Source organism: Petaurus breviceps, unplaced genomic scaffold, assembly GCF_028583685.1.
Source record: "Petaurus breviceps papuanus isolate PSGF00001 unplaced genomic scaffold, PetGlider_PUasm1.0 174, whole genome shotgun sequence".
In the NCBI taxonomy this organism is placed as follows: Eukaryota; Metazoa; Chordata; class Mammalia; order Diprotodontia; family Petauridae; genus Petaurus; species Petaurus breviceps.
Window position 1 is genome coordinate 3,542,255 of NW_027185761.1, and position 20,413 is coordinate 3,562,667.

Consider the following 20,413-nt stretch of genomic DNA (forward strand, 5'->3'; position numbering starts at 1 on the left):
TCTCTCTCTCTCTCTCTCTGACACACACACACACACACACACACACACTCCAAATGCACATACACTTGTACATTTTATAAAAGAATGGATATGTTATGGCTCAAATGAAAACATGTCCATCCAACTCCAATCTGTAGTTTTTGGCAGATGTGGTCTGTGGACATGCAGATGAAAATCTAAATTCTGGGCTTGAAAAGGACTATAAGCAAACATGCTTATCATTCATAATAATAGTAACTGACATGTGTATAGCACTTTAAAGCTTGTAAAATGCTTTGCACTGATTATTCCATCTACTGAGCTAAAAGGGACTGTTAACCTCAGTTGAACAATGAATGTCTCAACACACGTTAGTCACTAAATGAATGAGTGTATTTCTGTTATTAAAAAAAAACTATCCATAAGTTGTTATGGATTGATCATCTGTTTATTTATTCAAACTTTCCCATACCTAGCACTTCTTGGGGAAATGAGTTTACTATTATGTTGACAAGGCCGGGGATCTGTGATTTCACTGTTTAAGGAACCCCCAATAAGGAACTTAACCAATGTTGGTTGGTATATTGTCTGCAACTCAGAAATCTTGAGAGTTGCCTAGAGCACTGAGAGCTTAAGTATCTTGTCCAAGATCAAATGGTCAGGATAGATGTCAGAAGTAGAGTTTTAGCTTAGGCTCCATGGCTGGCTCTATGCACTGTACCACACTGCTCCTTATGGAACGCTTCCTATTATTTCTTCTACAGTTGCCTCATTCAAGGCTCAACTGGATGAGTTTAGGAGAGAAGCTGAATAGTATAGTGGGAGAGTATACAGGGGATCAGGACACCTGGTTTCTGATTAATGGATGCCATTCAAGAGATTCTGCTATTAGCTATGTGTATAACACAAGGAAAGCCACTTACTATCCCTAGGCTTCAGTTTACTGGATTAGAAAATGAAGGTTCTGGAAATGAAACATTCTAGTGTCACCTGCTAACTGACTGATTTCAGTGGGTACTCTTTCTTCTAAATCGTTATTAAAAATATTTAATAATACCATGTCGTTGATTTTATTGTGAACTCTTCTACATGTGAAGAAGGGATTATTGATCTTCTCTTTTGAGGTTTTTTTTTTCTTTTAGCAAATTCTCTAGTTGTATCAAAATACTTTCCAGATCGACTAGAATGAAACCGTGTCAGATTAGAGATTGGCTTTTAAAAAATCTAAATAAATCTTGTTCATACCTTTTTTTCCTCAGAGCAAAATTTATTTTGTCAGACATTTTCTGGGCCATAACATATACATATTAATAAGATTAAACATGCATAAAGTGTTATGATAAAGTAATGATATTACTTCCCAAAGTTACACATTAAAAACCACCCTCAATACTTTGCACTGCTTGAACTTAAAAAGATACACAGGAAAGAAGCCAAGCAGAGGTTGGCAAAATACTAACTTTTTTTGGTTCATGTTATGAAGTAAATTATTTTTACATGTAGAAGGGGAGGGCAGTTCAAGCCTAGTTAGCTGATTTATTTTGTCTGTAATTTAGACCATCTTGATGAAAAAACTTCAATTACTTTTTAAAAAGCAGAAATGACTTTTCTCCTCTAAATGGCCATATATCTAAAATGTGTTCTCCGAAACTGCACAGATTTTCCTTTTTTCTCTAATATATCACTCCATATTTAGTGGTATTAGTCTAGCCTGTTCAGTTATACTTTTATATACTACCTATGTGTATGTGTGTGTGTGTGTTTCCATGAGTGTATGTAAAGTAGTCATATATAAACTCTAATTCCAATGTCTGATTGTGGCTTGGAAGCAAGCCAAAAAAAAAAAAAAAAGGATCATGCCAGAGCAGAGAAAGCTACTGAGTTGGGAGACGTCTAAGGAGCGGTTCAGAAATGGGAACATAAGTTTGTCTTTTGAAAAAGGAGGAGGTATGATATGCTCAGTGGAAGGAATACTCACACTGATGAAATATAAATGGACATGTATGCTTGAGGGGAGGTGGGGGGACAAAGAGAGGAAGGGGAATGAGGAGGAGGGAAGTAGAGGCAAGGAGAGGGAAATGGAAAGAGAGAAAGAGAAAAGAGAAGGAAGAAGAGGGACAAGGGGAAGGGAAGGAGGAGAGGAAAAGAAAGGGAAGGAGGAAGGAAGAGAGGAAGAAACAGAGGAGAGAGAAGGAGAAGTGGCAGGGAGAGGGAGGAGTGAGGAGAGAGACAGAGAAGAGAGAGGAAGAAGGGGAAGCAAAGGAAGAGTGGGAGAGGGAGGAAGGAGAGAAACACATAGAAAGGAGAGAGGAAGAGGGGGAAGGTAAGGGAAAAGGGAGATAGAAGGGGAAGGAGACAAAGAAACAGAGAAGAGAGAGGGAGAAGGGAAGGCAGAGAGGGAGAGAGAGGAAGGAAGGAAGGAAGGAAGGAAGGAAGGAAGGAAGGAAGGAAGGAAGGAAGGAAGGAAGGAAGGAAGGAAGGAATAGAGAAAGAGACAGAGGAGAGAAGGGGGAAGGAGAAGAGGGAAAGAGAGAGAGGGAAGGAGATGAAGAGACAGAGAAGAGAGAAGGAGAGGCAGAGACAAGACTGAAACCTCTTGCTGGACTAGCAGGTGGCTCCCCTCTCCTGAAATATGATGGTTCTAGTCCAGATTTAGGTTTGACTAGATCCAACTCATGTTGTCACTTTTGTTTCTAACAAGAGGTATTAGACATAGTGGTAAAAGTCTTAGACCCACATACCTAAGGTTTTTCTTCCATTTTTAGACAGAGTTTTAAAAGAGGATAGGTATTTAGTTCTTACAAACAAGCCTATGGTAGGACATATATGATTTGCTAAGAGTCTAAAAGATAATTTTTTGAATAAGCAGGTGTTTGGCAGAAATAATGGCTGAGAGTAAGGGATGTCTCATCATGGAATTGGGGGGGGGGAGGCTTATGTGAAGGTGATGTGAAGATTGGATTTTCCCAAGAAAAGAAAACAGATGGATTCATATGAAATATGGGCTCGATTATTTCTCAGCATAATGAACTCCTTCAGATTGTGAACTGAGTCAAGTGGTTCTTATTAAAATTTTGGACTCCCACAAGAAGACATGGCAGGCAACTCCCACAAAGGAGCAGATATGGTCTTCGATTGCTGTGAGACACATGGCCAAAGGCAGGTAATTACAGACCATATTCAGGTACATTATCATTTGGGATAATGAGCTCCAATGAACTGGGGTATTCTTTCATAACTGACTTTTCTATGCTCTTCAGCAGTTGTTTTCTTATACAATTCATTTCTGAAATCCCTTCACTGCATAATTTTTAAATATCTGTGTTTTTGAATCAGTGAACCTTTTTCTTCTAGAAAAGTTACCTGAAGTTCACATTTCTTTGCCTCTCCACCCCCCCCCCCTTGAAGCATTTCAGGGTCTCTACATGTAAAGAATTCATAAATGGAGATTAATTTCAAGGACTTGGTGTGTCAAAAGCAAATGGTTCTTGAACATGGTCAAATGATATACAAATATCATGGGCCTAAACATAATCATTTTCAGCAGATATCCTTTAAAAATACTTCCATAGGTGCCAAATGCATGGATTTACAAGCTCTCTCACACAACACAAACTCTTATTCATTCTTTTCCTTCCTGACTTCCTTTCTCTTTTGTCTTACCTTCTTCTACCCTATGGATATCATTCAGCTACAAAGTTTGCATGTGTCCCCATAACTGCCATCAGGCAAACATTTTGATTTCCAGACTTTCTTTCTTCAGCATAAATATTTTTCCATATTATACTACAACCCTGAAACGACTTTTTTCATTGTTAACAGCAAGCCTAGAAACTGAAGCAAAGAGCCGATCCACAAGGCACATGCATAAATCAAGAGAAGAAAGATGTCTCTCACCCATTGTGCTCTTCCTGTTCTCTTCCTTATCATCTGTCCTGTTTGGGATGAGGGGAGTTGGTGGTGGTGGTGGAGGTGGTGGCGGTGCTGGGGCACGTCTCTTTTTCTTCTGTAATTCGTTCTGTGATGCTTGTGATACCTAGAAAAAAAAAAAAAGGAAAAAGTCAAGTTGGGGTTATAATTGGGCAGGGGATCAACTACGTTGAGGTTGATTCCAACTACGCTGATCCAACTACATTGGAAATTGATTCTCTATACTAGTGGCTGGTTGTTTCCTGGGATTTCACTGGTGCAGGCAGCTCTTGGGAAGGGACTTCTCTATGTTTTGGTCCTAGAGAGACATCCAGAGTCCTTAAGAAGTTCAATGACTTTGCTCAAAGGTCACTGAGCCTAGTAAGTATCTTGAGGCCAGCTGTGAAGTAAAGTCTTCCTGAATCCAGGTATAGTCTACACTGCACCACCTAGCTACAAAGTAGAAAGAATGACAGTGGAAGAGATAATGCTGCTACTGCTAGCTTTAATTTACACAGTGCCTACTGCGTGCCAGGTACTGTGCTAAGTAAACATTTTACAAATATTATCCCATTTGATCCTCAGAACAACTCTGTGAGGTGGGTGTTATTATCACCCCCATTTTACAGATGAAGAAAATGAGGCTGTTTGCCTCTGTTTGGGGTTGTATGACTTGCTAAAGGACAGACAGCTAGTAAGTATCTATAACCAGATTTAAACTCAGGTCTTCTTGACTCCAGATCCAGCACTCTATCCACTGTGCCAGCTAGCAACCCAATAATTCACAGGACAAAAATCCCAAAAGGAAACCTATAATGAAATTCATTATGTGCCTAGAGATAAACACACAACCTCTAAATAATAAGTGAGGTGAAATATAGACCATAAGACAAGGAGATACATTTGCTCTCATACACAGATACCAATGAGACTTCTTGTGGCAACCATGACTAGAATATGAATAACTAGAATACGACTGTGGAAGAGCATAACAAAGAAATAGAAGAGATTAAAAGGAAAAGGATGGATGGCCCAACATTGTACATGAAGATCTAATTATGTGAGGAAATCCTGGAACCAAGGCAGGAAAGTAGAGCAGGAAGCATTTGGTTGATGATCAATGAAGACAGATACTACTTGAGGGAGTATCTTAAACAGAGGTAGGAAACAGTCCATAAAGGGAGAAGCAGGTCAGGAAACACCCTAAAATAGATACAAAGATATGGTACAGCAGTGATGGAGGGACTTCAATTATCTAGGCATCTGCTGTCAGTGTTTCTGCCAAAAGCAGAGCAGCCATAAATCTTTGGCTTGCCTTAATAATGCCATCCATCAAAAAGGAGGGTAAGCAATGACATAAATTGTTATTCTGTATTTGAATCTTACCAACAAGGAGAAACTGGTTGTTGAAGTGGAAATAATGGGAACCTCAGGGAGAAGTGACCACTCTATTTTAAAATATGTGAAAGAGGTGGATGTTGTGTCAATCTGAGAAGAGTTGATGGCAAAAGGAGTCAAAAATGTGTAAGTAGGATCTCCTGGCCAACAATTCTATAGGGTAAAGGCAGCTCAAGAGAAATGGGAAGTTAAGAATGAAATCCAGAAGACACCAAGACAGTTTCAAAGAAGATAAATGGGGGAATTGTTTAAAAAGATATGATGAGGGATGCATGGCCAATCTGATATAATAAGATTTTGAAAAGACAACAAAAGAGAGGAAAAGAGGATAGATACAAAAGCAATAATATAGTTAACTTCTTTTGGAAAATCTGAGATCTAGTCTGGTGACTTCAACTTACTGGATTAGTCAACAAGCCTTCATTAAACACTTTCTATGTGCTAGGCACTGTGTTAAGTGCTGGGGACACAAAGAAAGGCATAAATAGTCCCTGCCCTCAAGTAGTTCACATTCTAATGGGGGAAAGCAACATGCAAATAACTTGGTACATAAAAGATGCATGCAGAGTAGACAAAGGTAATCTCAAAGGACTATCACTTTGTATACATTTAATATTTGTTTGAATACGTGTTGACACCTCCTCTTCTTTTACTCTAATAGACCTAAATTGTTATTACAACTTCATTCGGTCATTCATTTAAACATTAAGCAACTACAAGTAGGGAGTACTGCTCACAGGAATTTATAATCTAATAGAGATTGAGGCATTATACTTCAGTCTTCTGAGTTCACATCTTTCTACTCATCTATTCCCTTAGGGTTCTGCTCCATGTTTTCCCAAACTAAAAAAAGGCAACTTGTCTATGTGTTAATGTGATATATCTAGCCCCTTCCACTCTTCCAGCCCCATTTTCCTTCCCAGGTAATACATATGCATTTTAAAAGGGTCCTCAGGTCTAATTCAAACAAATGATTAAAATGGCATGAATTTTCAAACCAAATAAGAGAAGGTGCCCCTATAACAGGAAGTGGGCTGATCAAACCTTGGCAAGAGTTGTCTTAACACTCTACAAATGAGGTCATAACTTGTAGAAGCAGTCTGTGAAGTATAATAATAGCTACTATTTAGATATAGTCTATATATACTTATATATAATTGGTACATATACAAATTTACACATATTTACATATTATTTCTAGAAAAATAGCTAGCACTTAAATCAAGTTGTAAGGTTTGCAAAGTGCTTTACAAATATTATCTCATTTGATCCTCATGACTACCCTGGGAAGTAGGTTATTATGATTCAGATAGGGAATCTGAGTCAAGAGGTTTAAATGACTTGTCCAGGGGTCATATAGCTAGTAAATATTTGAGGAGGAATCTGAACTCAGATCTTTGTAACTTCAGGTCCAGGGTTCTATGCACTGTCACCTAGCTGCCTCAGTATTATGATCTGTTATTGATTCTATAAAAATAAACATTCACTTGCTATCAGTATCACTAAATTACTAGCCCTAAAGTAGAATCATAGAATCTCAAAGCTGGAAGGAGTCTAAGAGTCTATGTAAGAGTCTAAGTAGCCTTAACCAAGAATTTGCATTACAACATCCCTGAAGAGTGGTCATTCAATCTTTGCTTTAAGATTTCCAGGAAGGAGGGGAATCCACTACCTACACTTCTAATTGTTAGCAAGTTACTCTTTTTATTGAATGGCAATATTGCCCTGGCAACATTGATTGAATTGGTCCTCATTTTTCTTTCAGAGATTAAACAGAACAAGGCTCATCAGTCTTCCACATGGCAATCCAACCAAGATTTGAAGACTACTGTGTTATTCCTAGAGTCTTCTCTTCTCTAGGCCACATGTCCCTTAATACAGGTGAAACATTTAACTTCACCTATAAATAGACTTCAATTCTTAATTCAGACAATTCAGTCTTCAAAATTAGTGTACAGTGTAATACAAGGCACATTTCAGGATATAAGCTACCTATCTTATTTAAACTCTTTGGGAACATTCCAGAAATAAGAGAAAAAGAATCACATTACTTTGAAAGAGATAGGATCTTCGGGTGTCTATAACAGGAAAAGTCTTTGTCCACTGAGTATTTTTTGCCCTATGTTTTATTTTATTTTACAGTTCCCAGGAAGGGCTTGGAGGAGTCCACCCAAATTTTGACTGATCCCTGGGGTCAACTAAGTCACTGCATTTGGTTGTTTTTGTTACATTTCATTTGCTAAAAGCCTAAGGCCTCCTCCTTCCAGGTGTGCCAGTGAAAACAAATCCTATCACTGCCATCTTTGGTGATTCCAGAAAGAATAACACTGGGCACGCTTCATGGAAAGTTATGAGAAGAAACAAAAATTGCTGTTCAAGCAATTTCTTTCTACTTGATTTAAGAACAAAATGCACTAACAAGGAACATTCATTATGTGCTACGCTTTTTTAAATGGAGGATTTTTTTTGTATTTTATTTTTTCCCCAATTACATGTAAAAATATCATTTAACATTTTAAAAACTTTTTAAAAACTTTGAGTTCCAAATTCTCTCCCTTCCTCCCTTCCTATCCCCCTCAACGAAAAGGTGAGCAATATGATATAGGTTATACATGTGTAGTCATACAAGACATTTCCATAATAGTCATGTTGTGAAAGAAAACATAGATTTAAAAAAACTCAAGAAAAGTAAAGAAAGGATAAAAAATAGCATGCTTCAATCTGCACTGAGACACCAACAAAATCAGTTCTTTCCTTGGAGATGGATAGCATTTTTCATTCTAAGTCTTTCAGGGTTGTCTTGGGTCATTGTATATGAGAATACCTAAGTCATTCACAGGTGAGATGATTTTATAACATTGCTGTTACTTTGTACACAGTACATGTCACTTTGCATCAGTTTCTGTAAGTCTTTCCAGGTTTCTCTAAGAGCATCCTGCTCATCCAATATTCCATCACATTCACATACCACAATTTGTTCAATCATTCCCCAATTGATGAGCATCCCCTCAATTTCCAATTCTTTGCCACCAGAAAAGAGCTGTTATAAATATTTTTGTACACAGAGGTCCTTTTCCTTTTTGTTTTTTTACCTCTTTTTGGATACAGACCTAGTAGGGGTATTTCTAGGTCAAATGGTATTCATGGTTTTATAGCCCTTTGGGCATAGCTCCAAATTGCTCTAAAGAATGGCTGAATCAGGTTACAACTCCACCAACAATGCATTAATCTCTCACTTTTCTTACATCCCTTCCAACATTTGTTATTTTCATTTTTTGCCCTCTTAGCCAATCTAATTAGGCATGAGGCAGTACTTCAGAATTGTTTTAATTTGCAATTCTCCCATCAATAGTGATCTAGAGCATTGTTTCAAATGGCTATAGATAATTTTGATTACTTAATCTGAAAACCATTCATATCTTAATTATTTATTAATTGGGAAAAGGCTCTTATTTTTATAAATTTGACTCAGTTCTCTATGTGTTTGAGAAAGGAGGTCTTATCAGAGAAACTTGCTTCAATTTTTTTTTCACAGTCACTATTGCTAACTGTATTTTCCTCCATTCTATTTTCCCCTTCTGCTTAGTCTATTCTCTCTCCTTTCACCTTATCCCTCCTTAAGTGTTTTGCTTCTGACTTCCCCAATCTTCCCTCCCTTCTATTATTACCCCTCAGCCTTCTCTTTTCCCTCCCCCCCCCACTTTTCTGTAGGGTAAGATAGATTTCTATACCAAAATGAATGTGTAAGTTATTCCCACTTTGAGCCAATTCCTATGAGAATAAGGTTCACTCACTCCCTCTCACTTGCCCCATCTTCCTCACCACCATACAAGCTTTTTCTTATTTCTTTTATGTGAAATAATTTGCCCTATTATACCTTTCCCTTTCTCACAGTGCATTCCTCTCTCACCCCTTAATTTTATTTTTTAAATTATCATCCCTTCATATTCAACTCACACCTGTGCCCTCTGTCTATATATATGCCTTCTAACTGCCCTAATAATAAGAAAGTTCTTATGAGTTACAAATATCATCTTTGAATGTAGAACTATAAACAGCATGACCGTATTAAGTCCCTACTGATTTGTCTTTCCTTTTTCCCTTTTCATGCTTCTCCTGAGTCTTTTATTTGGAAATCAAATTTTCTATTTAAGCTCTGGTCTTTTCAGTGAGAATGTTTGAAAGTCCCCTATTTCATTGAATGTCAATTCTCCCCATCCCCCCTGAAGGATCATACTCAGTTTTGCTTGGTAGGTGATTCTAGGTTGTAATCCTAGTTACTTTACCCTCTAGAATATCATATTCCAAACACTCCAATCCTTTAAAGTAGAAGCTGCTAAATCTTATGTTATCCTGACTGTGGATCCATCATACTTGAATTGTTTGTTTCTGGCTGCTTGCAATACTCTCTTCTTAACCTAGGAACTCTGGAATTTGGCTATATATTCCTGGGAGTTTTCATTTTGAGATCTCTTTCAAAAGATCATCAGTGGTTTCTTTCTATTTCTATTTTACCCTCTGGTTCTAGAATATCTGGGCAGTTTACCTTGAAAATTATTTGAAAGATGACATTTAGGTTCTTTTTTTGATTGTGGCTTTCAGGTAGTAGAATAATTGTTAAATTATATCTCCTGGATCTATTTGCCAGGTCCATTTTCCCAATGAGACATTTCACATTGTTTTCTATTTTTAAAATCTTTTGTTTTTGTTTTATTATTTCTTGATTGCCCATAAAGTCATTAGCTTCCATTTGCTCGATTCTAATTTTTAAGGAATTATTTTCTCCAGTGAGTTTTTGTACCTCCTTTTCCATTTGGCCAAATTTATTTTTAAAAAAGTTTTTTTTCCTTCAGTGAATTTTTATGCCTCTTCTTCCATTTAGCCAATTCTGCTTTTCAATGCATTCTTATCCTCATTGGTTTTTTGTTTTTTTTTATACATCTTTAACCATCTGGTCTAGTCTTAAGGTGTTTTTTCCTTCAGTATTTTTTTGTGTTTCCTTTACCAAGCTATAGACTCTTCATGATTTTTTTGTTTATCACTCTCATTTCTCTTCCCAATTTTTTTCTCTATCTCTCATACTCGATTTTCAAAAGCCTTTTTGAGCTCATGGTCTGAGACCAATTCATATTTTTCTTGGAGGCTTTGGATGTAGGAGCTTTGACTTTTATTTTATCTTCTGAGTGTGTTTTGATTTTTCTTGTCACCATAGTGACTTTCTATGGTCAGGATTTTTTTTTCTGTTGTTTGCTCATTTTTTCCTAGTCTATTTCTTAACTTTTAACTCTTTGTTAAAGTAGGGTTCTGCTTCTAGGGTGGAGGGTGTATTGTCCCAAGCTTCAGGCTTTTTGTGCACTTGTTTTCAGAGATACTTCTGGCAATCTGGAAGTTTTCAGTTCTTCCAAGGTGGTATGATCAAAGGAGAGGTGTTTACTACTCTCCTTGCCTGTACTCTTGTCTGCGAGAGACGACGAACACTCTTTCCTGCCTTGGAATTGTGACGAGGGTGTCTGCTCCACTGCTGCCCTTTCTGGTGTGCTACTGCTTCTCTTTGCCCTGAGAATGCCACCCAGTACTGCAACCCTGATCTGATCAACCCTGCAAAGCAACAGAGTCCTGCCCCTAATGCCAACAAAGAGACCACTGTAATCTCTTTCTGATCAGTTGTTTGACCCCCTTCTCTCTGTGGTCTGAGAGTTCTGGAAGCAGCTGTTGCTGTAGCAGATTCAGTGACTCCCAAGGCCTGTTTCTGGTTTGCTGGGACCTGATCTGTGTTTTTGCAGCCTGCTCCATTCTCACCTTGCTGGCACATATCTTTATTATTAACCTTCTAAGTTGTATTTGGCTGGAAAATTATTTCACCCTGTTTTTTGTGGGTTCTGCCACTCCAGGAATTAATTTACAGCATTATTTAAGGGTATTCAGAGGGTTTTGGGGGCAAGTTTAAGAGAGTTGCTGCCTTTTCTCTACCATCTTGGTTCCACCTGGAATTTTTTAAAAATATTTTTCCTGTTGTAACAGACTTGAGCGAGAAACATTTGTATAAGCAACTGCCACAGACATTTCATAATACACAATTTTATGGAAAAAAACTTGCTCTTTAAAATTCATATGTGGAAATACACACAGCCAAAGTCCCTAAGTATGTGACATGTGTGTTAAGAGCCAAGAGAAAAACAAGAACAACAATAACAAAACCCCCAAATGTTATAGCAGTGAACACTTACTATGCATTTTCAGGACACAGAAATAAATGTGAGTATTTCTAACTATAGATTCTATGGCAATATTCCCTGCCTCCCAAACCTAAGGTAAAGAAAAAGCTTTTCGGCTTAAAGAAAGAATCTTAGCCAATAACACAACATGAAGAAACATCAGAACTGAATCGCCCTGATCTGCAAAAGTAGTGATCCTCTAACCAGGCTAGGAAAATATCTTCTGTTAGCTGCCTCCCTCTGCCTTGTTGCATGAAATAATCCCTTTGGTTAAAGGAGGACCTTCTGGGATGCTGCTGGGGTATGTGGGGAGGTGCATTTTTTCCTTGCCCTAGCTTTCATGGTGTGTGTATGTCTTTGAATGGATTAATGGAGGAGTCAGAGAGCCTGAGGAAGAAAAAAATTCTTTGTGTAATAATGCGGTTTGGGATTATTTTCAGGGGCATTCTTAGTGCAAGTGACAGTAAATCAATCCCATAATCTAAAATTGCTGAGTTTCAGCCTCAGGGAGGGCCTCCTTCTGTTTGGGAAAGGCATGGCATAGTTTCAAAAAGCAGTGGGTGTGAAATCAAAAGATCTGAGTTCAAAGCCTGCCTCTTACCACTGAGTAAATTCTAACCTGAGTGACAATGGGTTCTGTATTTCTGGTTCCTTATTTATTACATACGGGACTAGAAGACCTCTAAGGAACCTCCTAATTATAAATCTAGGATCCTCAACTTGATTTTACATCAACTTAATTTATATTAATTCCCTAGTGCCTGCAGAATTAAATGTAAATTTATGATCTTGCCCTATTCCCATACTCTCCCCCACCCCCAATCTAATCCAATTTATGAAGCTTCTATCAAGGGCCTGCTGCTGTTCAAGGCACCGTTCGAGGTGATGGGGATATAAGGAAAACAAAAATAAACAAAATTTAGAAAAAAAGCAAAACAGGACTAATATCCTACCAAGAGTAGAGGGGTAGAACATAGAAACAGGGAAATATACATATGATAATTCAAAGATGAAGGAGAGAGATCAAACATTAACAATCAAAACGTTTGAGAAAGGTGGTCTGCAGATGACCCTAGAGCCAATTCTTAAAGGAAGCTGCAAGGATTCTTCAAGGCAGAGGTAAGTTAATCTGTCTAACTTCAGGTCATATGATGAACCTTATCCTACATGCTATGATCCAGTCACACTTCATATACGCTCTGTCTAGTATTCTCACCCTATCCTTTACTAATTTTTTCTTTGGCTTTTTGGGGAGGGTAATTGGGGTTAAGTGACTTGCCCAAGGTCACATGGCTAGTTTTTGTGTTAAGTGTCTGAGTTCACGTTTGAACTCAGGTCCTCCTGACTCCAGGGCTGGTGCTCAGTACTCACTGTGCCACCTAGCTGCCCTATCCTTTTACTATTTCTGTACCTTTGGCTTATGTCCTCCCACAATGCATCCCAATACTCATCTTATTATTAAGGCTTCTCTTCCTTTAAGGTCCAAGTCAGGTAACATGTCTTCACGAAGCTTCCTCTGGCTAATTCTCCCTTCCCTTCTTTCCTTAGGGAGAAGCATTTTCTTCAAATTTCTCACAGTACTTGGCACAGATCTCTTCTTTGTACTTATTTAACTGTCCTTATATATAACTATTCATGTAAATGTCCTTTCTTGCCCAATTAAACTGCAATCTCCTTGAGAATAGGATTGGTTTTATATATACAGGGTAGTTACCTATTACAGGACTTCTCACAAAATAAATGTTTAAAAATTTGGGGGTGTGTCCTTGGCTATTGTTAAGGTGATTTACATAGCTTTAGGATCATAGATTTGGAGATAAAAGGGACCTTATAAGTCATGGGATCACAGCTCAGAGTTGGAAGAAGTCCTATTTTACATATGAGGCCTAGGAAGGTTAAGAATTTATTCAAGGTCCCATCCAAGGTGATTAAACTGGGTTTCAAATCCAGGTCCTTAACTCTAAATCTAGTTGGACTTTCCACTACTCAGATTGTTGTGATTTATCCTTTCTTCTCATAGATGACCAATTCTATCAGGAGGGTGATGTCTTGACTTGCAAGTGGATTGAAGTTAGGCAGAGCCATGCAAAGCCTCACTCCCCTTTCAAGGCATCCGAGTCTGTGGGGAGACATTGGTCATGATGACTAGTTATAGCCCTGGACACAGGGGGGAGGCTCTGGCCTTTTTAAGTTCATTGTTTGCATTCTGAAGGCTCAGAGTGAGTGTAAATAGTGACTATTTTTAATCTGGCCAGAAACTCTGAGGGTCTTCTCCATCCTAACTGATTCTTTTATGAAGGCAAATTAGGTCATCTTTTGCCTCAATTTCTATTTTTCACTAAAGGAATGAAAAAAAAAACACTTATCAAGGACTTACTATGTGCCAAGCTCTTTATCATTTCTAATAAGAAATATAAAAGAACTAATATTAAATATCACATTAAGGTTTTTAAAGTCTTTACATATATTACTTCATTTATTCCTCAAAAAAACCCAGTGAAGTAGGTCTATTATCAGATGAGGAAACTGAGAATGATAGAAGATAAAATGACATACCCAGGTCCACAAAGATGGTAGAAGTGTCTGAGGTAGATTTCAAACTCAGATATTCTTGACTCTAAATTCAATATTCTTTTTTTTTCTTTTTGGAGAGGGGAAGGTAGGGCAACTGGGGTTAAGTGACTTGCCCAAGGTCCCATGGCTAGTTTTGTGTTAAGTGTCTGAGGTTGGATTTGAACTCAGGTCCTCCTGACTTCAGGGCTGGTGCTCTATTCACCGCATCACCCAGCCACCCCTAAATTCAATATTCTAACTCTTGTACCAAGCTGCTTCTACTACTAAGGGAAATATAAGTTATTCAGCCCCTGCCTATAAAGACAAATAGTTCAAGTACTGAGGAGAGGCTCTGTAAAACAACCATTCCTTCTTCTAAAATGGCATTTGATCATTTAATTGTATTTGTGCATTTCTTGGCAGCTTAAATGAGTGGTATTTCTTCCTTGACCAAGGAAGGTAAAAGGTTGGGAGTTAAGAATGGGGAGCTATATTTTTTTAAAGAGAATCTGAAAGATATAAAATTGACTCCAAGAGGGCATAGAGGTCATTCAGTTTTGGACACATGACATTTCATATGCAAGGGATGCTTAATGCCTGTATTTGTTGGATGGATGGATTTCCTTTAGAAATCAAGAATTATTTGCATAAAATTTCATTAATGGTTATTAATATTCAAGTTGAGGATGCCTTTCAAATCAACACCAATTATAATCAAAATGGCTACTTGTTCAAAAAGAGTCTTTTTTTTTTTTAACCCAGACTAGGTTTTTGCAATTCCCTAAAGAAAGTCGAATTAATTTAGAGTATCAACTTCAGGTAAAAATGTTCACGAAGTACCTAAACTCCCTATTTATCACAGCCATACTAAACTTTACCATTTCATCTTCTAGCTAGATTTTCTTGGAATCTTTCCTGGACCTAGAGATGATAATCATCTATTTTCCTCACCCAACTATACTGACTGGTATCAGTTGGTTAACAAGTATTTATAATTGCTGATCATGTACCAGGTACTATGCTAAGCGCTGAGAAGACAAAGGAAGTAAAGCGCACACAGAACAACAACAGTAACAAAGTAAAAGAAAAACAATCCCTGTCCTCAAAAAGCATACATTCCAATGGGGGAGAAAACATACATGTCTAGGCACACAGAGTATATGGAGAAAATAGAAGTCAACCAAGGAGCACCATTTTTATTTTTTGCTAACTGATAAAACCTCCCTTGGCACTTGTTGGAGACAAGAGAATATGTAAAACACATTAGCCCAACACAGTTAAATTCCTCAGAGATGCATCACTTCCTTCTTTAAACATGGAATGGATTTTCTTTGTAGATGACAGCCTACTCTGAGAGTCTATGCTGCCTCACAAGTGCTGTTGGCTTTAAAAGTTGGACTCTGGCAGAATTCTTAAGAGATCAAGCAGAAGTGTCAAGCACAAACTAATCTAGAAGAGAGACGAAGGAAATAAAATATGAATGATTTTAATAATGAAGGCTTAATCAACCTCATAAAAATTAGTTCTCTTATTCAGTCAACCATAAGTTAGAAGTTAAAAGAGAGGAAAAGCTTATATGAAGTATGATAAGCTGCTATTAAGTACAAGAAAAATCTGTATCTCAAAATCCCTTTTCAAAGAACCTGCACTTTCTAAAACTATCATGTATGATTAATTCAAATTCTTCAGTTTTTGCAGTAAGAGGGTCCTCTATAATATACCATCCCCCTCTTAAACATTCTCTATTAGGCAGTTATTAGTTATTTGTTTTTTAAAAAAATCTTCAGAGGGTTTTACTCTAATTCAATTTTCAGGCACAGCATAAAAATTATGCAATTGGTTCTTTAATGTCAACACTGGTCAGTCTGGGAAGTAAACCTGGAAAAAAAAAAGACAAAGAACTGCACAAAGGACATTGGGTTTTTTTTTTTTCTTTTGGAACTGAGTATAACCAAACAATAGAACTTGAAACTCATTTGTCATGGCCGACTGATTCCTTTATAAAGGAACTAGGCCCTAACAATATGATCTGAAGTAATTCACTATCCACATTCTGCTATCAGCCCCCTTCCCTCCCTGAGATTTGCTGTTCCCAGTGCTAAGATTTTTTAGGTTAGGAAAAATAAGAAGCCAGACTTGATGAGATTATTCTAAGGTTTCTTCTCTTGTAACCTAGCAGCAGACAGCCAACTTGCCTTCAAAACCGCCTGTTTTCTGAATACAAAGGCCATCTTATAATTGAGATAAAATGTTCTTATTTGACCTAAATCTGACAAGTACAATTCACCCTTAGCCTTCAGCCCTCTTTCTTTGCGAGACCACACAGGATGCAGGAGGAGATTTCCAATCAAATTCGTTTCTGGACACAGTGTTATTTTGAGAGATATTTACAGTATTACTGAAGGAATATTTTAAGAATGTGGAAAGCATGATGTACTGTTGTGAAAGATCAAAACTTTAATTAGATTCTGGGCTTATAGAGGATGCTTGAGTCTGCCCAACGACAGTGAGCTTGTTATAAAAAAATCACCAGTTGTAAGCTCCCTTATGCAGATGTGTATTCAACGGAGTGCAGATTAAATAGGCTAAAATCAGGCAAGCAACAGTAAGGATAAAAAAAAGGGGATAGCCAACACTGGAGTCCAGGAAACTGGATTCCTGTCAGGTTTTTAATTCACAAGGAAGTTGGGACGGTCAGTCAAATCTCCATTCCCTTTCTTTTGCTGAGGTCTTGTCTAGCTGGCTGCAGATTGAGGGAGAGGCAGTGAGGGATAGTGGAAGGAGACTTGTTTTGGTGTGAAAGGACCCAAGTTCTTGATTCTGCTTTTTATTTCTTGTATGATCTTGGGTAAGTCACTTGTCTTCTCTGGACCACTGTTTCCTTATCTGTAAAATTAGAGGACTGAACCAGCTGATATCTAGGATGCTTCCAGCTCTTAATCCTAAAATCCCGTGTCTCGGCCAGCCTTTCTTTCAGGGTCTCCTTGGGGAGGAAGGTCTGGTGAAGCCTATGGGCCCTTCTCAGAACGACGTTTTCAAATATATAGCATAAAATGAACAGCATTGTAAAGGGAATCAATTACACTAAAGTACAATTATCAACAATTTTTAAAACAAAAGTTCACAGACTTTAGGTTAAAAACCTCTCACTAGGAGTCAAAGTTCTTTGATTAGGGGAAGATTTATATATCAACTTAATTGATCATCAACCAATATGCATTTACTAAGCCCTTGAAATGTGTCCTAATAACCTACCATATTTTAGGTGTTGGGGGATAAAAAAAAAGAATAAAGAAACAGTACTTAACCTCATGGAGCTTACATTCCAACACCCTCTTCCCAACAGCTGATCCAAACCTTCTCTAAGTAGGGCTTCCAAACCACACTTGCTTCCTTCCATCCCCCTCGGTCTCCATAACTCTCTAGGCTGTACTGCTAACTTCTCTCCACAGAGCTTTTTCTGTCATGCCATAGAAAGAAACCTCTTTACCTGGAAGCTTAATTCACTCTTGGACTACTTTTCAAATTGGAAGTACTGTCTTCCCCTTGGGCCTCTCTCTGTGATTTGCTGGTTTCTCTCAGACCCTCCCTTTTGAATAAGCACAGGTCAATTAAGTCTTCATTTTACCCCAGGCAGCACTGCTGAATCATCTACACAGGACTTTCTCTACCTTGCCTCTGGCCACCTTCAACCCCAATTCCCCCATTTTAGTTCTCTTTTATGTATTCTTTTCCTCCATTAGACAATAAGCTCCTTGAAGGCAGAGACTGTCTTTCTTAGAGCTTGTATTTGTATTCCTAGGCCTGTCAAGTGGGTTTTAGACCTGACTTGTTAATCCTATTAATAGGGATCCTTGCTTCCTACTTTAGTAGGGAAAATGGAAATCTAATGTATTGAACTCTTTTTCTTAATTGGACATCTTAAAAAATGTGCATTTTCTCCAGTTTCTGACAAAAAGGTAACCTTTCTCCATGTCAAGTCTAAATCCTTTACTTTTGCCTTTGATCACATCATCTCCTGTAGTGCCTTTTAAGAATTTGTCCCTTCTATTATTTCCTCTCTCTCATCTAGGTAGGTGGCACAGTGGATAGAGCACTGGCCCTGGATTCAGTAAGACTGACATTTGAAGAGTCAAGTCTGACCTCAGACCCTTACTAGCTGTGTGACCCTGGGCTAGTCACTTAACCTCTGCCTCAGTTTCCGCACCTGTAAAATGAGGCAGCATCTACCCTACAGGATCAAAAGAGGTAACAGTTGTAAAGTGCTCAGCATAGTGCTTGCACACTGCAGGCACCATATAAATGTTAGCTATTATCTTTATCATCTCCTTGTCTACTGGCCTTCTTCTAGAGGGTCCAGAGAAGCAACTCTGAATTGTTCATGAAACATAATACTAGCTGACATTTATTTAGTGCTTTAAGGTTTGCAAAAGTCTGACCCTCACAACAGGCCCAACCATGGGCTCTAGTTACTTAACTTAAATAAAGAAGCCCTCAGCATCCCTAAACCACAGCTATTTCACACCCAGACATGTGCAATGGGTGTCAGCCACCTGGAATGGACTCTGGGGATACTAGTCTTAATCCTTTTCAAAGCTCCAAATCCTGAGTGGGAGGCCTCTCTGCTTATTTGCATCTGTCCTCTCTCTGGTAAGTGTTAAGTTTCTCAAGAGCGGAAGTTCATTCCCCTCTATGCATTCCCCCTACATACCTGAACCATACTGCCTTGGACTACACTCATATATCCTGCATACACGATAAATGCTGGACTCTATGACACTTGTACAGAGTGATTCCAGAGGCTCAGTTTAGGGGGGGCACTCCAGAGTCCCGGGCCCAGAAAGTCAAGGTCAGAAATCAAAGGGCTATAGCAACTTACCTTGAAAAGCAACTTGGTGCAGTGGAAAGAAGAAAAAAAAAAAGACCTGGATTCAATGATTTGCCCTTCTACAGAACTCCTTGATTGGCAAGACCACACATCACTTTTATGCCACGTAGATTTGGCCTTAATAACTTGACATCTAAAAGTTGCAGTAAGAAAAAACGGAAATATTTTGGGTTCAAGGTCTCAACAAGCATTCTTTCTGCTAAGAAGCTTGTTTAAAGTGGAAATAAATAACACTGGATTTGGAGTTAGAGAACCTGGGCTCCAATCTTGGCTCTCAATTCCAACCAGTTCGACCTTGGACCAGTTACTTAATCTCTCTAGGTCTCAGTTTCCTCTTCTGTAAAGTGAGAGGGTTGGGCTCTATGACCTCTGAGATCCATTTTAGCTCTAACTCTGTCACACTAACCATACATCTTTCTGTGGAGTGTGTGGAGACAAAGATAGCACATATAACCTGTGGACTTTTCAAAGATAAATTAACAGCCTGGGTCCAGATTATCCAACTATGAAGACTATACTTAAAAAAAAAACCACACACTGTCATTCCCTCTTGAGTAGGTCCAAACTTTTGAAAAGTTTTCTTCTAGTGGGCTGACAACAGATTGCTTTAAGACAAATATGGAAAGTTAGATAAAAATGTTGTTTGGTAATTTCTGAATGCTAGTAAGAGAAGAGAAAATTCAATGTGTGACTGAGGCAGAACTGAAGGGGGAAAATCTTGGGTATAACCAGTGGAGGAGTCAGAAAATAAAGTTATGGTTGAAGAAAAAGTCAAGACTTGACCAGAAGACAGAGGACTGTACTATTGTTATTGGTGACGTACAATGTTAGGGTAAGAGAAAATAAAACATATCTTTTTACATCTGTGAAATTAAGTATGTCCTGTAATCGATGGAAACAACAAAGAACTCTATGATTCTTATACTGGCTGAGAAGGGTAGTGCAGTATAGTAGACAAAGGTCTGGCTTTGAACCGAGTTCTCTTCTGACTCCAAATCCTGCCCTTGACATATACCGTAAGCAAGTAACTTAAGCTTTCAGGGCCCCAGAAACTCTCTCTAAGGCTACAAATTACAGACAAATCGCTAATCTACATCCCCCTACCAAAACAAAACAACAACAAAAAAGGCAAAAAACCTAGCTCACGCCTAGAGAGGGCAATTTTAGGTAATATATAAGGATTAGTTCTTTTCTATAAAATTTGAGGAAAGGGTAGGTTCTATAACTCTCTCTTCCCCTCTTCCTTTTCACCCCTCCCCAGGGGGGGAAAAAGAAAGAAAAATAACAAATCCCAGATGATGTGATACTGAATGGAAATAAGTCAGAGATTGCAAGATTTGAGGATTACTAGTTACAGCTGCAATTGAGAAGGCAGATAAGGTCACTAAGGGAATACAAGGAAAAAGGAAGCCTGCCCAATGACTCTGGTAGACAAAAGGAATTAGGGTTAGAAACGCATTAAAAAATCGCA

At 38.2% G+C, this 20,413-nt stretch overlaps 1 protein-coding gene across 13 annotated transcripts in view; it reads right to left on the reverse strand.

The window, feature by feature from the left end:
* The window catches only part of COBL (cordon-bleu WH2 repeat protein), a 371,034-nt gene that overhangs the window by 103,467 nt on the left and 247,154 nt on the right, over positions 1-20,413 (reverse strand). For all 13 annotated transcript variants that reach the window (XM_069083710.1, XM_069083720.1, XM_069083712.1 and 10 more), the window contains one exon: positions 3,877-4,015. In XM_069083710.1, coding sequence (XP_068939811.1) covers positions 3,877-4,015 — 139 coding nt within the window. The remainder of the gene's footprint in view (positions 1-3,876; positions 4,016-20,413) is intronic.